Source organism: Ranitomeya imitator, chromosome 6 (assembly GCF_032444005.1).
Source record: "Ranitomeya imitator isolate aRanImi1 chromosome 6, aRanImi1.pri, whole genome shotgun sequence".
In the NCBI taxonomy this organism is placed as follows: domain Eukaryota; kingdom Metazoa; phylum Chordata; class Amphibia; order Anura; family Dendrobatidae; genus Ranitomeya; species Ranitomeya imitator.
The window spans coordinates 161,020,558-161,042,226 of NC_091287.1; the positions used below are offsets into that span (position 1 = coordinate 161,020,558).

Sequence of the window (21,669 nt, forward strand, 5' to 3'; positions counted from 1 at the left end):
ATGCACAGAATGAGATCTCGGCTCGTCATTTAGCCGTGATCTCACTCTGTGCATGCGCCACCTACCGCGCCATTTTCCTGAAGACCACCCCCAGCCAAATATGTGAGAGTGCCACTCTCAGATAGGAGGGCACCAACCTAAAATTTAAATTGTGAAGATAATAAATACAACACCGGCATCGGAGGAGCCAAGGCTGAGGATTCTGGTCTGAAGACCCTACCCACAGACCCAAACACAAGTCCCACCACGAAGAGATGAGAAAACCAAATTTTATGATGTTGATTTAACGAAAACCAGGTTGCAGATTTTTACACTAAAAGCATGTATTAAATCAGCATGACATAGCCATTCTGCTATTACCTTTAGTTTAAAATGGACATTCATGCTGACAGGTTCTTCTTACAGTAGAGGTCATTATTACTCTTTTGCATCAATGTAGACACAAGGGGAACGGTCAGAAGAAAATTTATTTTCGGTCAAAAGAGTTTCTCAATTTCAAGTCTACGAAATGTAATACAACAGCCAAGTAGTAGTGGTATTTTACCACTGGTGTATAGTCAGTGGCAATAAATGACAGATCCACAGATGGATAAGACAAGAAAGACCAACAAGCAATAAGGATCGGAAAGAAGAAAACTCCAGTTTGTAACCTGATAATTCTGAGCAGAACAGAGAATTCACAGGTAATGAAACATGATTTCATACAGACCGGATTCCGATAGTCTGAGGCTTTCACTCACAATTCTGCCAGCGCCTTCAGGAGCGTTCGGTTACTGGGGTCATGGCTCAGATGCGTCTTTAAAGCATGGACTATAGTTTTGTTATTGTACAGGTCTCCGGGCCACTCTCTGATCAGGGTAGAGAATCCCTGCAGAAATGAAAAGGAGAACATGATTACTACAACATGTGGTTGAGGAGTCTGTGACATGCTGGAATACACTTAAGGGTTCGTCTAGTCTTATTTGACTGAGGTTTAATTATATTGCAGCAAAAATGGATGCTACGCTTTCAAAAAGTTTGTTATAATGAATGTAATTTTCAAGATTTCTGCATTCTGTAATTAGGTAAAAAATAAAAGGAAGAATGGGGACTTTTTAATTAAATCACATTAGAAAAACTTATGTTATTAAAACAAACAAAAATTGACATGTAGGATGAAAATATTAGTTTTGAACCACCCCTTTAAGGTCAGGGACTCACTATAAGATCTGCCTAGCCACTGTAGCCAGATCACAATAATAAAAGAAAAACCTTGTTTTCAGTCTTGTAAATGTTTGCTTACCTGCAACAGATCAAAGTATAAGATTTGGATGTGCGCTCTATGAGATTGTCTACCACTCTTTATATAGGGAGCCTGTCACGTCAGAAATGCGATTTACCTACAGATATAGGGCTAATCTGCAGGTAATTACAATACTGCATAACCGTGAGAAAATAAACTAAATTTCCCCCGAAAGCAGCTGGCTTTCAGTCATGGCTTGTACTGTGTGATTACAGTCATCGTTCACTATACTGTGAGCGGCAGCTGTAATTACGCCCCAACACTTGGACTGAGAGCTAGCTCTGCACAAAAGCACAGCAGAGCCGGCTTTCAATCAAAGTACTGGGATATGATTACAGTGCAGTGCAGTGAAAGACGACTGTGTGCTCGGTGCACACCCTTATGACTGAAAGCCAGAGGTTCCTGGGGAAAGTATGTGTGTGTGTGTGTGTGTGTTAATTTAATCCTGATAGCAACGCTAAGGTGGCCTGACAAGAAGTTAATATAAATAAAAACTAAAAATTGATGGCCAATGAGGGTTCTGGATTTTATAGCACATGGAATAAACTGGATGTTTCTCCATGCTGCTGGAATTTATTTTTTTAAATAATATAAATATTCTGTGATTTATTTTCTTTCTAATCTTCTCTTCATTCTTATTTACTTATCAAATATTTGTTTGAGAGAGAGAGACAGAGACACTAAGTGTTTTATTGCTCTCAAAATGGATTTACAGCTACACTGCTCAGTACTGTTGCAGAACATCTTCTAAGTAGCTTCTAAGGGCAGAGACTGAGGAATAGGATTTTCTTATGTCTCTGTGTGCAGTGTATGATGTAAATGCAAAAACTGGAGAGAACAAAATATAAAAAAATATATACCGTATATACCGGTATATAGTCACAAAATGGTCAGAAATAGTGCTGCTACTTATGTACACACACTGCAGCTTATTCTGAAAAGTCAACTGGTATGCCAGGTCCATTTTGAAGAAAAATACATTTTATTTGCTTACGGTACTTAAATACTTAAAACCTAAAATATTTTCTTCAGATGTCAAAAGAAACAGCACATCAGATCTGTAGATGACCAGCAAAGAACAAGCCCAACTGTAGCCTAAAAGGAGGGCAAATAGTTTAATAATTTGTTGGTGGGGAAAATATATCTTTTATGACAATGTCATGATGAAGCAGAAGATGAGACATTGTAAGTAATAAATTTCATTATACTTCAAGTATTTTACTTTCACTCACAGTAATTGAAGGGGCCTAGCCGAAATCATAAACAGCAGCCTCTCAGCCACCAAACTTTGTGATTGATTCTGGTAGGACACATCTGCTTCCTGCAAACTGCCAGCTGGTGGTCCGTGGTTCAGGACTTTAGAAACAAACTAACAAACACAAAAGATTCAGCAGCACTCTACAAACACAAGCACTAAGCTATACAAATGATCTACATGACTATACTATACTGCGAGAGACTATCTGGTCCTCAGAGCCAACTTCTTCTGACGGGACCCTACACTCATTTTATTAAATTACAGCAAGCAGGTTGGCTCCTACTAGTTCATTTTGAAGGACTAAGACCAGAGGTGGGAAGTCTGATGGTGCAGGGTCCCACCTGAAGAGACTTCCTTGTGTCCCCGAGACGGGCTAGCATATTTTTAACAAAATGTGAACAAAGAACCTCCCATTGATAAGTATAGGAAATATAAAAGTAATGGAAAAGTAAAATGTCTATTTCTTAGTGTTATTGTGTTTTTATCATTGTATGCGCTTGCGTTGCAGACACAGCAGTGGTGTGAACTCACATTCATTTGTTTGGATGTGCTGATTAACTTAAAATTCCCCCCCCCCCCAAAAAAAAAAATGAAAAAAATGTAATTTCTCTAAAGAACATACATTAGAGCTGGTGCATCCAGGTGAGTAATCTCTAGTCACTGGATTGGAGGACTTGAGCACCGCCTCCTACTTGATGGCATCCGCGGCTCTTGCTTTGATTAGGCAGGTTGCACAACGTCTTCATTGCAGAATGATGAACACGTGACATCTCGCCAGGCCAGCTATTCTAATGGAGAGCAACAAACACCACCAGGCAGGAGTCAGTTCTCACGTCTCTCGTCTAGTGGCCACAGATTACCGACATGGCTGATGGACTGAGTAATCTGCACCAACTCTACTACTCCTTCCTTTCAGTCAACATTGGCATTGTACATGGCAGAACAGTATAAAAGGAACACACAAAGCTCGTAATGAACAGCGGTTCTCCTGGTACAGCTTCCAATGCTAGCTTAGGACTAGACCAGGGGTCTCCAACCTGTAGCTCGGGAGCCACATGTGGCTCGCGGTCCCATGAATTGTGGATCGCGACTGTCTGCCAGCTTTGTGCATTAGCTCCATGTCTAGCAAACAGGTATGAAGAGCACATCTGTAAATGGTGAATTTTGTGAGCAACCCTGCATAGAAGAGCAGATCTGGATGCACATATACTGGTCTTAGGGATTTGGAGATAATTTGGTATGCTGGAGACAAGTGGATACCAAATGTCAGAGGAGGTGTTTGAAGCTGGATGTGACAGTGTCTTGGGAGTGCTTTATAAGAGAATACTGAATGGGGGTATTGTGGGAACCCCTGGATCTTAGTATACTGCTTTGGGGTTATTTTTGTGGAAAAGCTTGGGTTACCATTATGGCTGTAATGGTGGCGTTGGTTGCTACTATTGTGAGATGGCAGAAAGGAATGTGTCTCGTGACCCTTTTTCAAGGCTGAATGTGGCTCGCGACCCTCTCTCAGTGCTGAATGTGGCTCTCAAGGTCAGAAACGTTGGGGACCTCTGGACTAGACAATGACTGCCCTCGAGGTGAATCTTACATTTGTCTGACCTATCCTGATGACGTGTATTACCCAACAATGAAAGTCCAGGAAAGTGGAGGGAAGACAGACATGGAAAAGTGGCCCCGATAGCAGCACCATGTTGAAGGTCACAGAGCAGTTCTAACTGACTGCATGTTAGGAAAAGGACGTAGCTGCGAAGACCAAGCTTATGCAATTTATACAAATGACGACCTATTTTAGGTTTTGTATTTTATTTTCTACAACTTTGGCTGCATAAATGAAAATATCGTTACTTCCAGAGACCAATATTGAACAGCAAGAAAACAAAGCTCACAATACAATAAAAAAGACATAATCCTGAAGTCCTGAGCGTTCGCTCTACCGTCACCAAGCTGATTGGAATTGAAAATCACTCTGTACTGTAGGTAATCACAGAGGAGACGCCATTGTCAGAGGTCCCGTAACTAGCTGGAAGCGAACCCCACTGGCTTTTTAATCCACGAGGGAATAACTTGCAGGATAATAACTAAGCCTCCTACTGAGTTACATAGGTTAAGAACAAAATATATATCAGAAAGAATGACTTCCAACGTGAGACACTCAGTACAAGGAAATCTCATTATTTTTCGGATATAGAAGAGACTGGGCAAACCTCAGCACATAAGCCTTGTCCGATTCCTCGACTTCTAAGGGAAACTACTATATTTTCTATAGACACACGCAAAAAAAATAACCCACAACAAAAATCACAGGGTCGTGGAGTGTACTAGAATCACAGAAACACTGAAAGATTGCTTCCATGAGCGGATTCAGACTGTACAAGAAACTGGACCAGCATTACAAGGAAGTCTTTAACACTTTCCCTTAGCCAATATGGTCCTTAGTGCTTTCTGTGCCAAACTATTAAAGGGGCTGTATGAGATGGCAGAAATAGCGCCACCCTTGCCCACGGGCTATACCTGGAATTACAAGTAATTCAAATAATTTACTATAAATATTTTAAGTCTTTAAAGTGGTAGGCTCAGCATTAATGATATTAACTGTGCAGATCATATAATATTCTGCTATGACAATTTACTAATATAGTATGGCGCCACCTGTTGTTCAAAATGTATAGCAATGTGCACATCCATCCATTCAGCGGACTGTGGTTATACATGCTCAGTCAGCGCACCAATGATGCATGTTCACTGAAGAGCAATCACCAGAGGGTTATATTACCCAGAACCGCTGTAAGGAGAGTGACTGAGCTGATTAGAGGGATGTGCAGTACTATACACTTTGAACACTAGGAGGCACCAAACTATGAAGTTTTGTTGGCACCATATTGGAGAACAAATATTTTGAAAGTTTTTAATTTGATGATATTTATTGTATAGATTGCTATAGTATACCAAATATGTTCATTTGTAATTTATTTAATAATATAAGAACCAAAAATAAGTCTGAATGCTAATCAAATGATGCAATTATAGCTCAGATAAGGCAGCACGGTTGTTTTATGCTGCCAATGCTTAAAGGATTATTTTGAACCCTTATCTTCAGCAGCACACTGCCCCAAAGGCTCTTACTTCCAGGTTTCTGGATGGGCAGGCTCTCCTCTTTCAGTGACGGCTCTGGATTAGTAGCTTCGTCCTGCTGCTGAGCTTCTGATACTGTGACACTCTGAGGACTGTCAGCGCTGTTCTGAAGTGGGCACGGTTATCACTATATTTACTGTACATATAAAGAAACTGTGCCTTTACACAAGTGATGGGAAGTGAAAGTGAGAGCAAAGATTAGGAGAACTGCTCTGGAAACTGCCCATGGTGATTGCTGGTGATACTGCATGACTGATAGCAGCAGCTTAGTCAGGAGCTAAGAGTTGATTGAGGTGAGTAACTGTCAAACTGCAGTATATAAAACGACAGATATCGCTGTAGTTCGCTCCTCAACCTGGAATGATGTAACTACTGCGCACAGAGGCTCTAGTGGCCAATCTCCTTGGTAACAAATGTAAACAAACTATGATAAAAACGCTACCATCAGGAGAACCACAGCAGATTGAGAAAACAAGTCACTTGCAAGCTTGCTTATTTTCATGTTGTCTAACTATACTATACTATTTTCATGCTATGAGAACATCACTGGTGGACAACCCATGCTTAATTAACTTAAGACCCATAGAAAATAAAAATACCGTACACTATGTAATAGAGGGTCATGAAGGCACCTGTTTATAAAAGCAATGGCTGTATGAGGAATTGTGGAAACTTAATGACACACAACATCATCTGCGGTCTGCTGCCCAGCATGAGAAACATCATTCCCTGAGACACAGAGAAGAAAACAAAGCCAGGGAGAAGAAACCCGGTAGCGCAGAGAATGTGCAACACCCCATTCTTCAAGGAGGTGGGTTAATACAACTTTATGTTCAGAGTATGACATGCGGAGACACCATCACGTGTTTCTCAACGCAGGCAGTGAATAGCCAGGCCTTTCCCCAGGAAAGAACAACCAAGGGAAGGGCAGCATCCAATAAAGGAAAACATCCAATAAAGGAAAACCACCTATGCCAAGCATGGTATCCATCCACAGACAGCTGTTTCGGGGGTTTTTGCCCCTCACCAGTGTGGAGTAGGAAACTGGCTATCAGGAGCAGTGCCTAGTAGAAAGTCTATAAAGGCACGGATGATTGACCTCGTGGAGACCAAAACATCCAACACCGCGGAGACACCATCACGTGTTTCTCAACGCAGTGATCCTGAACACTGCCCCCAAATAAGCAAATGCAAGTAGAGGAGCTGCAGAGACACCATCACGTGTTTCTCAACGCAGGCAGTGAATAGCCAGGCCTTTCCCCGGGAAGGAACAACCAAGGGAAGGGCAGCATCCAATAAAGGAAAAAATCCAATAAAGGAAAACCACCTATGCCAAGCATGGTATCCATCCACAGACAGCTGTTTCGGGGGGTTTTGCCCCTCATCAGTGTGGAGTAGGAAACTGGCTATCAGGGCTATTCACTGCCTGCGTTGAGAAACACGTGATGGTGTCTCCGCAGCTCCTCTACATGCATTTGCATATTTGGGGGCAGTGTTCTGGATCACTGCGTTGAGAAACACGTGATGGTGTCTCCGCGGTGTTGGATGTTTTGGTCTCCACGAGGTCAATCATCCGTGCCTTTACAGAGTATGAAATGCGACACCGGCAGAAAACATTACCTAAAGGATGCAGAATTGAAAAAAATGCAACATTTACTACATCAGAAAAATCAGGGGCGATGATAAGCCACTTTTAGTGAGATACTTACACAGATCTAAGAATGTCAATGACAGAAAAGTAGATTTTTCTACTAGAACATATGAGATAACAAATCTTGTGACCAATATTTAATATCTTATATCAAATAATTCAGATAAACATTTGTCTTTTATTTCACTGTCAACATGGACGACAACAATGAATATTTACAAAAACATATTGTTAGAGCAGCCATACCTCATAATCGGTTCTCAAGAACTCATCCAGGATCATCTCATAAATTGCAGGTCTTAGCCGTAAATCCCCTCTTGGCAGATACTTGCTGATTGCCTGTAAGACGCAGACATAACACATATGAGTTCTGAGTATCACCGTACATCTGGGATATGTGAGAATACTGACGGTTATTGAAGGGGAAAACTGCAGGAAAAATAATAATAAAAAACATGTATTTTCATAGTATTGCCAACCTCACATCTGGTTCAGTGGCTTGCAAAAGTATTCACCCCCTTGGCATTTTTCCGTGTTTTGCTACCTCACTACCTGGAATTTCACTGTTTTTTCTTTCTTTGAAGGTTTGTATCAGTTCATGTAAAGGTCGTGCCTACAAGTGTGAACATTTGGTTTTCTTTTTATTGTGAAGCAAACAACAAATAGGACAAAATAACTGAAAACTTCACTGTGAATAACTACTCACGCACTTAAAGTCAGTACTTTGTAAGTAGTGTCACATTGTGTTAGGGCAGTCCGTTTAGCGCATAGCGCTACGGACTGCGCTAAAGGTACCGTCACATTTAGCGACGCTCCAGCGATATAGACAACGATCCGACCTAAACTAGATCGCTGGAGCGTCGCTGTTTAGGTCGCTGTAGAGACGTCAAACACAGCAACTCCAGAATGATGCAGGAGCGATCCAGTGACGTACTTATCGTTCTCGCTGGTTGTTAGCTCTGTGAAAAAACGTTGCTGGCATCGTTGCTTTTGCTGTCAAACATGACAAATCACGCCGACCTGACGACCAAATAAAGTTACGGACTTTCAGCTACGACCAGCGATGTCACAGCGGGATCCAGATCGATGCTGCGTGTCAAACACAACGAGATCGCTATCCAGGATGCTGCAACATCACGGATCGTTGTCGTTCTCGTTGTAAAGTTGCTCAGTGTGAAGGTACCTTTACGCAATGTCCCAAAAGGGATCGCGTTAGCCGATCCCGCTAGCGCAGATCCCCGATCGCTTGCAGCGTTTGCGGTCTGTCACTCAAATGACGGTACATCGCTATCGCACGCCCAATGTGGGCGTGCGCTAGCGATGCGTTCGCCAGAGACAGTAATGGCGGCGTTAACGGACTACGTTACACCGCGTTATGCCGCGGTGTAACGTAGTCTGTTAAACGGGGTCACATAACGCAATGTGACCCTAGCCTAAAGGCTCCTTTTGCAGCAATTACAGATGTTAGTCACTTTGGATAAAGGTACCGTCACACTTTAGCGACGCTGCAGCGATACCGACAACGATCCGGATCGATGCAGCGTCGCTGTTTGGTCGCTGGAGAGCTGTCACACAGACAGCTCTCCAGCGACCAACGATCCCGAGGTCCCCGGTAACCAGGGTAAACATCGGGTTACTAAGCGCAGGGCCGCGCTTAGTAACCCGATGTTTACCCTGGTTACCATCGTTAAAGTAAAAAAAACAAACGCTACATACTTACCTACCGCTGTCTGTCCCCGGCGCTCTGCTTCTCTGCTCTGGCTGTGAGCGGCAGGCAGCCGGAAAGCAGAGCACAGCGGTGACGTCACCGCTCTGCTTTCCGGCCGCTGTGTTCACAGCCAGAGCAGAGAAGCCCAGCGCCGGGGACAGACAGCAGTAGGTAAGTATGTAGCGTTTGTTTTTTTTACTTTAACGATGGTAACCAGGGTAAACATCGGGTTACTAAGCGCGGCCCTGCGCTTAGTAACCCGATGTTTACCCTGGTTACCAGTGAAGACATCGCTGAATCGGCGTCACACACGCCGATTCAGCGATGTCAGCGGGACCTCAACGATCAAAAAATGGCCCAGGCCATTCCGACACGACCAGCGATCTCACAACAGGGGCCTGATCGCTGGTACGTGTCACACATAGCGAGATCGCCACTGAGATCGCTGTTGCGTCACAAAACTTGTGACTCAGCAGCGATCTCGCTAGCGATCTCGCTATGTGTGACGGGGCCTTAAGTCTCTACGAGCTTTCCACATCTTGCCACTGGGATTTCTGACCATTCCTCAAGGCAAAACTGCTTCATCTCCTTTGGTTTTCTCTGGTGAACAGCAATCTTCAAAGTCTGACCACAGATTCCCAATTAGATTAAGGTCTGGGCTTTGACTAGGCCACTGAAAAACATTTACACGCTTCCCTTTAAACCACTAGAGCATGATACTTTCGCAGTATACCCTGGACCGGTCATTGTGGAAATCACTGACAGACTGAAATAGGTTTTGCTCAAGAATATCTCTGTATTTTACACCATCCATATTCCCCTTGACTCAGACCTTTTATTTTTTCTGTCCCTGCTGACAAAACACATCCCCACAACATGATGTTGTCACCACCATGTTTCACGGTGGAGATAGTGTTCTTGGGGTGATGAATTATGTTGGTTTGGCGCCAGACATATTGCTTACATTGGTGGCCAAAAATTTCAATTTTGGTGTCATCTGACCACAGCACCTTCCTCCATACATTTGGGGAGTCTCACACATGTTTTTTGGCAAACTCAAAACGGGCCTTACTATTTTTGTTTGCAAGTAAAGGCTTTTTTCTGACCACTATTCCATAAAGGCCACCTCTAAGGAGTGTTTGGCTTATTGTGGTCGTATGGACAGATACTCCAGTTTCTGTTTGGGAAGTCTGCAGCTCCTTCAGGGTTACCTTTGGTCTCAATGCTGCCTATCTGATTAATGCCCTTCTTACCCGGGCTGAGAGTTTTGGTGGGTGGCCCTTCCTTTAAACACAGATTGTAATGCAACAAAATAGGTAAAAAGCCAAGAGGGGTGAATACTTTGACAAGCCACTGTATATAGAGGAGATGATCAGATAATCACAGAGTTGCTAATCTACAAATCCTTGTATTGCAGGCTCCCCCGACCAGAAATACAGATTTGTCAACCTTTTAAAGTGCAACAAATGTGGGGACGCAGCCTAGCGTGGCATGGAGTAGGACGCAGCACTGAAGGCTCCCAAACTCTGCTACACTAAGGAAACGTTGGGAGAAGGGGAGTGAACATGTCCAGTGGCTTCAGACTTGTTTTCCGCACCTCCCAGCTTGCCAAATGACCCGTAGGAGGCAGAAAGATCATGGGGCCGCAGTAAGCACACATGGCCAAGATGGCGCCGGCGTCATAGCTGAGGCAAAATAATCCAAAGCAGCCCAAGAAGACTGGACGTGGCGGCAAAACTAGAGCGGTTTGCTCGCATGGAAATTGAGACTGTCACTACTCATTTTATTGACACAATGCCTCATGAGCCTGCTGTCCATAATTTGCCAGGAAATGAAGTAGAGGAACAACAGATACCAGCAGAAATTCACTTGAGCCAATAAAGATGTGCTCTCTGTGGTGTCTTTTTGTGAGTCCACATTAACTCCACTGACCCAGCAGATGGGTGGTCTAAAAGAGGACATGTCTAATATTAGGTCTGAGATGAAGGTGGCTATTGAGAGAACTGGTGCTTGCAGGAGAGAGTGAGCACTAACAAGGACAATATCCCGAATGTGAAAAGGGTCCAAACTAGGTCAGTCCAAAGTATATCTGAATTGGTTGCTAAGACATATGACCTAGAAAACCACATGAGAAGAAATAAACGAAGAATAAAAGAAATCCCGGGAAAAAGAGAGGTTTGGGGCTGATGTTCTTACACCTTTGTTTGCTATTGAACGAGTGCACTGGGTCCTTCAAGGCCCTTACTCTCTGAATTTCCAATGTTAACCAGGATTCTGCACAAAATACCATTAGGGTATGTTCACACGTTCCTGATTTCCATCCTTTTTTTTTCAGGACTGTTTTTTAAAAAACTGCAGCTCTTGGCAGAAAACGCAGGTCCTTTTTTGGTCCTTTTTTGATGCGTTTTTTGATCCTTTTTTTTATGCAGTTTTCTATGCAGAGTCTGTGTGTTTTCTAGGAAGTTTTTTAGGGTTAAAATGGCTGAAAATACCCTAACCCTACCCCTAACCCTACCCCTATTCTAACCTTAGTGGAAAAAAAAAAAATTCTTAATTTTTTTTTATTGTCCCTACCTATGGGGGTGACAAAGGGGGGGTGTCATTTACTATTTTTTTTTATTTTGATCACTGAGATAGGTTATATCTCAGTGATCAAAATGCACTTTGGAACGAATCTGCCGGCCAGCAGATTCGGCGGGCGCTCTGCGCATGCGCCCGCCATTTTACAAGATGGCGGCGCCCAGGGAGAAGACGGCCGGACGGACACCGGGACGCCGGGTAAGTATAAGGGGGGGAGATTAGGGCACGGGGGGGGGGGGTGGGGGGGGGGTCATCGGAGCACGGGGCGGTGGGATTGGAGCACGGGGGGGCGGGATCGGAGCACGGGGGGGCAGCCACACTCCGCCCACGCACTTCCGCCCGCTTCCCCGCACTTCCTGCTGCAGCGGTTCTGCACCACAAACCGCAGTAAAACCCGCAGATATTTTTTTCATCTGCGGGTTTTACTGCGGGTTTGACCTCACAATGGAGGTCAATGGGTGCAGAACCGCTGCGGCTCCGAAAAAAGAAGTGACATGGTACTTCTTTTTTCCCGCAGCTATTCAGCGCGGCTTTTTTTTTTATTTTCCGCATTGTGGGCACAGCAGTTCCTGTTTTCCATAGGGTACAATGTAATGTACCCTGCATGGAAAACAGCTGCGGACCCGCAGCGGGAAAATCGCGGCAATTCCGCATGAAAAAAAGGATCGTGTGAACATGGCCTAAGACTTGTGAGAAACATACAAGACCGGGAGCAAAGTATCTATTGTTACAGATTGCTCTACAGAAGTTCAAAAATAGAGGATGAATTCATGAAAGTGAAAAAGCGAATGCGGAACCGGTCTTCTTCTAGGTTGTATTCAGTAGGATTGAGACTTGTTGCTTTACATGAATCAGACTTTTCTGGAGCAGAGGAGGTCATGAAATGGCTAGGCCAGCAGGACAGACAGCTTCACACAGCAGCCATGTAAATTCAGCAGATCGGCCTGTTTGGCCGCAGCAGTGACGTCATGTCGACATTATCGCTGTTGATCATGAAGCTCAGAAACCTGTGTTGTCTACATGCACAGGGCCAAACAACAGAGACTGGGGAAGGCATGGGGAGCCGCTGCTGTACCTGGGGAGGGTAAGGAATTCTCTTTTTTTCATGAGAAACTCATGAATTTTTTTGTGAAAGTGGACAGCCCTATGGAATATATTACATAAAATCATTCATGGTTAATAAATATATGGTTCCAGGCATCACTGCTCATATAAAGAGACATCAGCCACCCACAGTCCACGAACAGCAGATGAAAAGTAACAGTGCCAACAGTGACACCTGGTGGTGTGTAAATAGCAAGACAATTTAATACAAAACCCGTGCCTATCTTTCAGAAACATACACATTATGTGTGACATGTAAAAGGGTTACAATGTGAAATGATTGCTTAAATTCCTGCAATAAAAATATTGTTCCCTGCAAACGAAATTAATGGCTTGTGCTTAAAGGGGAACTTCACTACTATAACTTAGAAGAGCCTCTTGGTGCTGCTTGCATTGGCCAATCAGAAGCAAATGTCTCCTGACAACCGCCAGCGGGGAAAAAAATGGGAGGCTGACAGCAGTACAAAGGGGAGATGGGGGTCTGCTGGGATTTCTGTGCAAAGTGTCAACGGCCTCCATTCTGAGAATTAGCAGGGTCCTAATGTTAAACTGCAACAGATCAAAATGTGTGATCCGTGCACTGTGGCCGGGGCGCTAAACGAGCGACAACGGCATGGAGGAGGCCATTTACTGAGGGCACCATCATACTTGGGCACTAATTAGGCTCGCCATTGGAGAGATCATTATTATTTTCTCTCTTGCCGAATTCGTACAATATATCGTGTCCAGGAGTATCTAGATAGTAAGAAATTCCACAACTTAGCCTCGTATACATCAGGGCAATGGTTACACAACAAAGAAACCATTATGGGCTTGACGTGGAAACTTTCTGCTTTACTTCAAGGAGTTTTATAAAATATTGTAATAACATTTGAGAATTTCAGCTCTGGATACAGTCCGTCCATTGTAATCAGGCACAGGTCACGTTGCAGAATGTTGTGGCCTTCACCAAGGTGTGTGATACTCATGGACATGGCCAAGGTAAGGAAGGCTGAAAAACGACCACCTTTGAACAAGAAACATAAGATAAAACGTCAAGACTGGGCCAAGAAATATCTTAAGACTGACTTTTCAAAGGTTTTATGGACTGATAAAATGAGAGTGACTCTTGATGGGCCAGAGACAGGATTAGTAAAGGGCAGAGAGCTCCACTCCAACTCAGACGCCAGCAAGGTGGAGGTGGGGTACTGGTATGGGCTGGTATCATCAAAGATGAACTTGTGGGACCTTTTCGGGTTGAGGAAGGAGTGAAGCTCAACTCCCAGACCTACTGCCAGTTTCTGGAAGACTTCTTCAAGCAGTGGTACAGGAAGAAGTTGGTATCGTTCAAGAAAAACATGATTTTCATGCAGGACAATGCTCCATCACATGCCTCCAAATACTCCACAGCGCGGCTGGCCAGTAAAGGTCTCCAGGAAGAAAAAATAATGACATGGCCCCCTTGTTCACCTGATCTGAACCCCATAGAGAACCTGTGGTCCCTCATAAAATGTGAGATCTACAGGGAGGGAAACCGGTCCACCTCTCGGAACAGTGTCTGGGAGGCTGTGGTGGCTGCTGCACGCAATGTTGGTCGTAAACAGATCAAGCAACTGACAGAATCTATGGATGGAAGGCTGTTAGTGTCATCATAAAGAAAGGTGGCTATATTGGTCACTAATTTTGGGGGGTTTTGTTTTTGCATGTCAGAAATGTTTATTTCTAAATTTTGTGCAGTGATATTGGTTTACCTGGTGAAAATAAACAAGTGAGATGGGAATATATTTGGTTTTTATTAAGTTGCCTAAAAATTCTGCACAGTAATAGTTACCTGCACAAACAGATATCCTCCTAAGATAGCCATATCTAAAAAAGCCCCACGCCAACTTCCAAAAATATTAAGCTTTGATATTTATGAGTCTTTTGGGTTGATTGAGAACATAGTTGTTGATCAATAATAAAAATAATCCTCTAAAATACAACTTGCCTAATAATTCTGCACACAGTGTAATTTACAAAATCAAAACAAAGTTCCCTTTGTTACTTTTCACAATGTTTCTGTAAAATGTGGATGCTATACGGCTGATCCGTATGAGAGATGAATTTTTCGTGCCCCCATAGACTTGAGTAGGCGAGTCTCATTCAAAATAAGGAACAGATCAGTGAATGGCGCGATTTTTTTCATGTGGACATTTGGTCTGTGTAATGAAAGAAAATAGACATCTGAACAGCCCGAGTGCTGTCAGTTTTTTCCCATGGACAGCACTGAGGACTGAAAACATGGTAGTGTGAACGTAGCCTAACAAAGTGAACCGCATAGAGCCTAATGCCTAGGGATCAAATACTGTAGTTTAAGATTAATTTTACAGCGTAAAAACACCACATAATTAACAGTACAAATAACTGTAGTAAAAAAGATTTACCTGTGTAAGTGAAAATGATGAAATTCCAATATTACTTAATTGAGATTTTATATTAAAGGAAGCTTCACTTTCGATCTTATAGCCTAAAATATGCATGTACACCCTTTCAGTAACTGTACACAATATATATATATATATATATATATATATATATATATATATATATACACATACACACACAGGTATATATAAACACACACAACCACATATACAGTACAGACCAAAAGTTTGGACACACCTTCTCATTTAAAGATTTTTCTGTATTTTCATGACTATGAAAATTGTACATTCACACTGAAGGCATCAAAACTATGAATTAACACATGTGGAATTATATACCTAACAAAAAAGTGTGAAACAACTGAAATTATGTCTTATATTCTAGGTTCTTCAAAGCAGCCACCTTTTGCTTTGATGACTGCTTTGCCTCAATTAATTTGACTTTTATTGGTATATATTTTTACTTTTGACATTTACCGGTAGCTGCTGCATTTTCCACCCTAGGCTTATACTCGAGTCATTAAGTTTTCCCAGTTTTTTGTGGCAAAATTAGGGGGGTCGGCTGATACTCGAGTATATATGGTATATAGCTGTGAGCACACACACACACAAACACACATATATATACGCGCGCACAGACACCCATATACTGATATATGTATATATATTTAGTCTTCTTTACCTTCAGCTGTCCTATTTTCTTGAAGCGGTAAACCTCATCTTCCCACAGCTTCATGTTTTTGCCAAGTATTTTCTGACACTTTCTAAAAGGAAAAAGAAATTGAATTCAGATTGGGAAAGTAAAAGTGAAAAGAGGTGTTGAGGGGGTGCACATAGGCAGGAATGGAAATGTATGCTTATCAATAGGACTTCCATGCTGGTCAAAAGGGAATATAGGCTAAAAGTCTGCACTTGGTGCTGAGTGCATAATGTTTCCGGATGGTATACAGAAGCAATACATTGTGTGCTGCCAGCCGCCTAATACATAAAGGAAATGTTCTTTTGTGACAGTAAGTATGGCTCTTCCTACACATTGGGATAAATGTTCACTTTCAAGTGACCTTTCCGTGGAGCGTCTCATTCACTACCCGTAGAGCACAAGATCCTTCCACTGTGCTAATGACAGGCTAGGCAGCTTCCCGCGGAGGCCAGCATAGCCAGCAGCCGGGCAATTTACTTCTCTTAAGTGGATCTCACCGTCTAACAATTTGAGCCTTACTTTACTATATCTCGTTATGTCTTTTATCAGGGAGGAGGTGTAAAGTTCTTCTTAAGGTGCCTCGGTGAAGCGGGAGTCACTTTACAGCTTGTGATGCTTTGTGCCTGACAATAATTTAGCAATCTCCATTTCACTAATGCAGTAATAGTGCACCAGCCCCTTTATAGCAAGGCCACATTAGGGGCCACTTAGGACCTGTAGAAAGGTCACAGAACAGGACGTCAGAGGAGTGTGGAGACGTCCCGGAGCATTAGTGGATCTTTTCTCAATGAGCTGCTGCTATTCAGTGACTGCAGTGATGTGACATGTCAGACTGTCTAGGTGCTATTACCACCCAATATAACCATCAGGTGGGCGATAATGTCAACGGCAGCATTAAATATTCTAAAATGTCACTTTTTTTATAACAGAACCGATCATAGAATGGTGCATATCTCTTCCGAATTGCCTCTGAAGTGTAGGCATTCATTGTTCTTCTGCTACTTAAAGGGATTGTCTCCTCCAGAAAACTTGCTGTCACGAGCTGTGACTGCTATAAAAACAAAATGAGTAGTACTTACCCTCCCCAGGTCCCATGCCAAGTCTCTGCAGCAATGAAGTCACGCCGACTAATCAGAGCTCAGTGTCCGCAGCACTGCCAATGTAGACGGCATGAATTCACCAATTAGCTGCAGCTCTATTGACGAGGCATCACCACTGCAAACAAACGGAGAGGGGGGTTGGGGTGGACACAAAGTGATGGACCTGGGGAGGGTATATACTACTCGTATTTTTTAGTTTTAATAGTTAACACAGCCAATAAGATAAAGCTTTTCTGAGAGCAGCCAACCTCTTTAATATGTCACTTTAAAAAGTTCCCAAGGATCCTTCATGGTTGATGTATAACTAAGCGTCCGTTCCTCAATAATCACCCATATAAGCAAGCAGAGTGATCGACTGACAAATGAGCAAATCCTAGTTTGTTGTTGATGGCATCTTTTCAGTGTGCATGACAGTCATCCTTTATAAACAAGGACGAGCCCTGGGAATACTGACCTGTATGGGGACAGACAACAGTACGACAGTGTGAAGATTAATGAGACAAGTGAATGGGAGAGACATTTTACATCTCCATACGGAGAGAGATTCCCTGGCCTGAGTAAGTGGTCCCTTACTGAGAAATGTAGAAGGTGCCATCGAGCTCATTGACCTGCTGATGTTAAACAGATCGGCCGGATCCAGGGATCGAGACAGGATCAGCCAACAAGCTCATGTGTATGGGATAAGTTATCGGGAAAATCATACATGGTTTTCCAAATGGCAGGTCCTTTTCCCAGAAGAATATCTTAATCATCACTCCTAATGCAGCTGACAGCTATGTCAAGGGATTGGCCAGGGCAGATCCAAATGCAGGGAATACATGATCGATGACAACTGGAAGAACTAGAACCTAAACTGGGGACCAAAGATGACCAGCAGTGAATGATAAAACTTCTTCCTAGGAATTAAACCTAGTGGGGTTTATAGGTTAGTCTAACTATTAGGGATGACCTCTGTACATGACCCTAGAAGGGTTTATAGGTTAGCCTAAGTATTAGGGATGACCACTGTACACGAACCAGTGGGGTTTATAGGTTAGCCTAACTATTAGGGATGACCTCTGTACATGAACCTAGTGGGGTTTATAGGTTAGCCTAACTATTAGGGATGACCTCTGTACATGAACCTAGTGGGGTTTATAGGTTAGTCTAAGTATTAGGGATGACCTCTGCACATGAACCTAGAACGGTTTATAGGTTAGTCTAAGTATTAGGGATGACCTCTGCACATGAACCTAGAACGGTTTATAGGTTAGCCTAACTATTGGGGATGACCTCTGTACATGAACCTAGTGGAGTTTATAGGTTAGCCTAACTATTGGGGATGACCTCTGTACATGAACCTAGTGGAGTTTATAGGTTAGCCTGAGTATTAGGGATGACCTCTGTACATGAAACAAGAAGGGTTTATAGGTTAGCCTAAGTAAGGAGGAACTTCTCACTCACTCATCAAGGGACATAGTAAAAGCTTAAATTATATAAGCACCAGGGGAGATTTGGGAACTAATCCATCTCCAAAGGCATATATTATTAAATGGACAGAGGAAGTATTGTATGCAAGATATGTGCACTCCTCCAAGTTCATGCTTGGTAACAATTTAGACAGTACCTACTTGTAGACTGATGACATGTTACATTCCAAAAGATGAAACTGTCCTCGTCATCAAGGAATAAAGATTTGGAGCAATGGGTTTTTTCCGTTTTTGGAAAACCCCTATCCACAATTGTTTTGTTTCTTTAAAATAAACAAACAAATTGTGGTTTCTCACCCTCCCGGGCCGAGCATTGAGTCTCTGCCGCTGATCCTGATGTTTGTTATTGGCTGGACCTGATATCACATTGATGGCCCTGCAGTAAATCAGTGAGTTCAGCTGCTCAGAGCAGTCCGTGCCGTGGACTCGGGCAGAGCCGCTGTCCTCACAAGATCAGACACCTGGAGCCGTTATTTTTTTTATAAGCTGTCCAGAAAACAAAAAGGCAACCCTGCTTAGCGTTGGACCTGTGGAGGGGGTGTAAAGCACCGTTCTTTTGAAACATACCGCAATGGGAGATAAGTTTTCTGAAAACCTCTTAAAAGGTTGTCCCATATCAAGCAGGTACAGCATATCCATATAATGCTGCCCAGATGCTGGAGCCACTGATGGGACCTGCATCAATCTCACCAATGGGGCCCCATGTCCCACCACTGGGAATGGAGAGGGGGCAGCACCGCTCTGACATTTATGGCGTATCACAAGGACATACCCTAAGAGTCTTCCATATGAACACCCATTTAAGTGGCTCTCCCCTTACATGATGATGACCCGGCTTCCACATCATCTAGAACGCTCAAGCCTCCAGGAAATCAATGTAAAGCACTGATAAACACATTTACCTGGCAGCCACCTCGTAATCCCCCTTTTCCACGAGATGTGTGATATACGCTAAGCCAATATCCTGAAAAATGAAAATATACATAAATGCTAAGACGAGAGCATTTCTGCACCATTAGCCAGTGAGATGTTACAGCGCGGCAGCTTTTAATTAGTGCACACATTATATCAATGTTTTCTACACTTTTATTCTACCCATGATATCAGAATTTACAGCTTTGTAATAAAAAGTAATTAGCAAAAATCACAGTCTGGGAAACTCACCAAAACCTCGTGTCTCTTAATGTTCTTCTGACTAATTTCCGCAGCCATAAGCGCTTCCTAAAATGGAGACATCAGAGGGAAAAAATCATTAAAAACCAATAGCAAATTAATTTGTTACAGAATACAGTCTGTGGATAAGCACCGTAAATTACTATATATCCAGACGTTTTCTATCAAGTAGGATGATTTTACAGCAGTGCGAACCATATACAGGAAGATTGGCTTTGGTTTACTTCTATATTTGGCTGCAGAATAGAGAGCTGCATGTCCTTTAGGTGGAGGAGATATGGATACAGAAGTATTAAAGGGAACCTTTCAGTGGGATTAACCCTCCTATGTCATCTACAAGGGGACGTCACACAAAGTTGGTAGCTGTTAAGATCTATGGGCCAGACATAAATCTCCACGAGAATCTGCCTTCAAAGCTCATTTTAAAAGAAAGGTGGAGATACCAGTGTGATGCGTAATGGCCGCTCTCTGCTCTCCTGATCTCACTGCTTGCTGGGCTGTGTGTGATTCCTATTAACAGTGCAGCAGAGCTAAACTTGTGTCTAATTACAAACATGTCTGCAGCAGCAACTCTACTCTCATAGTGCTGTGCTGTCAGCTCTGCTATACTGTTCCTTCCCCCACACTAGCTGCTTAGGAGATGAAAGCTGAAGTTGTGTTAGTTGTAATCAGGCATAGCTCTGCAGCTGAGCTGACAGCACTATGAAAGTAGAGCTGCAAATGTATTTGTAGTGAGGCAAAATACAGCTCTGCTGTCCTATGCTAGTTATAATCATACAAAGCTTTGCAGTCTGATCAGGCAAGCAGACTGTCAGACATTATATGTCTCACACTGGTAAAGTCTATTTGTATTTAAAATAATATCTGGAGGCTGAATTGCAGATATCTAATATATAATTGCCTAGAATACTACTTCCTGCAATTTGTGCCAACTTCCTGTCCGGAGCTAATGTCCGGAGCTAATGTCCGGAGATAAGTGACGTCAACAGTGTCCAGTGTCTGATTGGTTGCCGCCTGCTGCGAGCGACCAATCAGAAACGTGCCGTACTGTGACACACTCCGCCCGCCATTTTGGTGTGATTTTTGAATTTTTACCTCACAGCAAGTTTCTACTGCGTGGAGGCGGGCCCAGTGACGTTGCTCTTCAAGCTCCTGCCGAATTTCGTCAAAAAAATGATAATACCATTTACCAAAACTATATATATTTAGTTGTGAAGTGGTTCAGTGACATTTTCACACCAATTTTGAACTTTTGTTTGGTGTTTTCTCCATATACTGCCTATTATTTTTGTTCTTTCTTACTATTATTTATTAATTGTATTTTTCTTACATTTGAATAAATAAAGTATATATGGATTCTAGACTCCCGATTCTTTAGAATCGGGCTGCCATCTAGTAAAGGTATAATTTTATTCAGCTTCCTATGACCTACATGCACATGTAGTTGTGCTTAAAAAGGGTCCTTCTAACAGATTCTTGTCACATCCTTGTGTGCACATACTGCTGCAATCTCTGCCGTGGTTGTTAGGTGATGTCGCATTAGTGATGGTGATTATTGATGGTTAACGGCAGGGTGTGACAGTTTAGTTTTAAGATTGCTGTGACTAGTTGTCCCTTCCCAACCTATGGTTTGCTGCAGTAAGCTGGTAATTAATTTGTTTTCGGTTAGGAGCCATGGGCGGGGCTCCCCTCTATATAAACCCTGGCTAACAGTCTCTGGCTGCCAGTTATTTCGTTTTGCTATACCATGTCACCCTGATCTATTGCTCCTGTTGTGCTACTTTGCATTTTCTGCTTTCTGACCTCAGCTTGTGTATTGACAACTTGCTTGCTTTCTGATTTCATTACTGACAGGACTTCTTGGCGTTTACTCCACATGACAATCCTTCTTGTCGTCAGATTGCTTCATCGATCAGTAAGGGACTCTGTGGCCCCAGCCCAGCGGTCCCTGTGTACGCCAAGATTCATGTATGGGGTTTAAAGGGTGAAGGCCAGGGCAACTCTTGGGATCTGGTACATAGAGTGGCTAGCATCAAGACAGCTCATGTAAGCCTTAACAGCTGTCAGTCTTCCATGAACAATGTACCCATAACAACTCCCTTTAAAG

The 21,669-nt window shown here is 43.0% G+C and overlaps 1 protein-coding gene across 3 annotated transcripts in view; it reads right to left on the bottom strand.

The window, feature by feature from the left end:
- Positions 1-21,669, bottom strand: part of VPS41 (VPS41 subunit of HOPS complex) — a 354,940-nt gene that overhangs the window by 122,762 nt on the left and 210,509 nt on the right. For all 3 annotated transcript variants that reach the window (XM_069730259.1, XM_069730260.1, XM_069730261.1), the window contains exons 14-18: positions 19,554-19,610; positions 19,292-19,353; positions 15,803-15,884; positions 7,573-7,665; positions 741-868 (exon numbers count right to left, since the gene is read on the bottom strand). In XM_069730259.1, the coding sequence (XP_069586360.1) occupies positions 741-868; positions 7,573-7,665; positions 15,803-15,884; positions 19,292-19,353; positions 19,554-19,610 (422 nt within the window). The remainder of the gene's footprint in view (positions 1-740; positions 869-7,572; positions 7,666-15,802; positions 15,885-19,291; positions 19,354-19,553; positions 19,611-21,669) is intronic.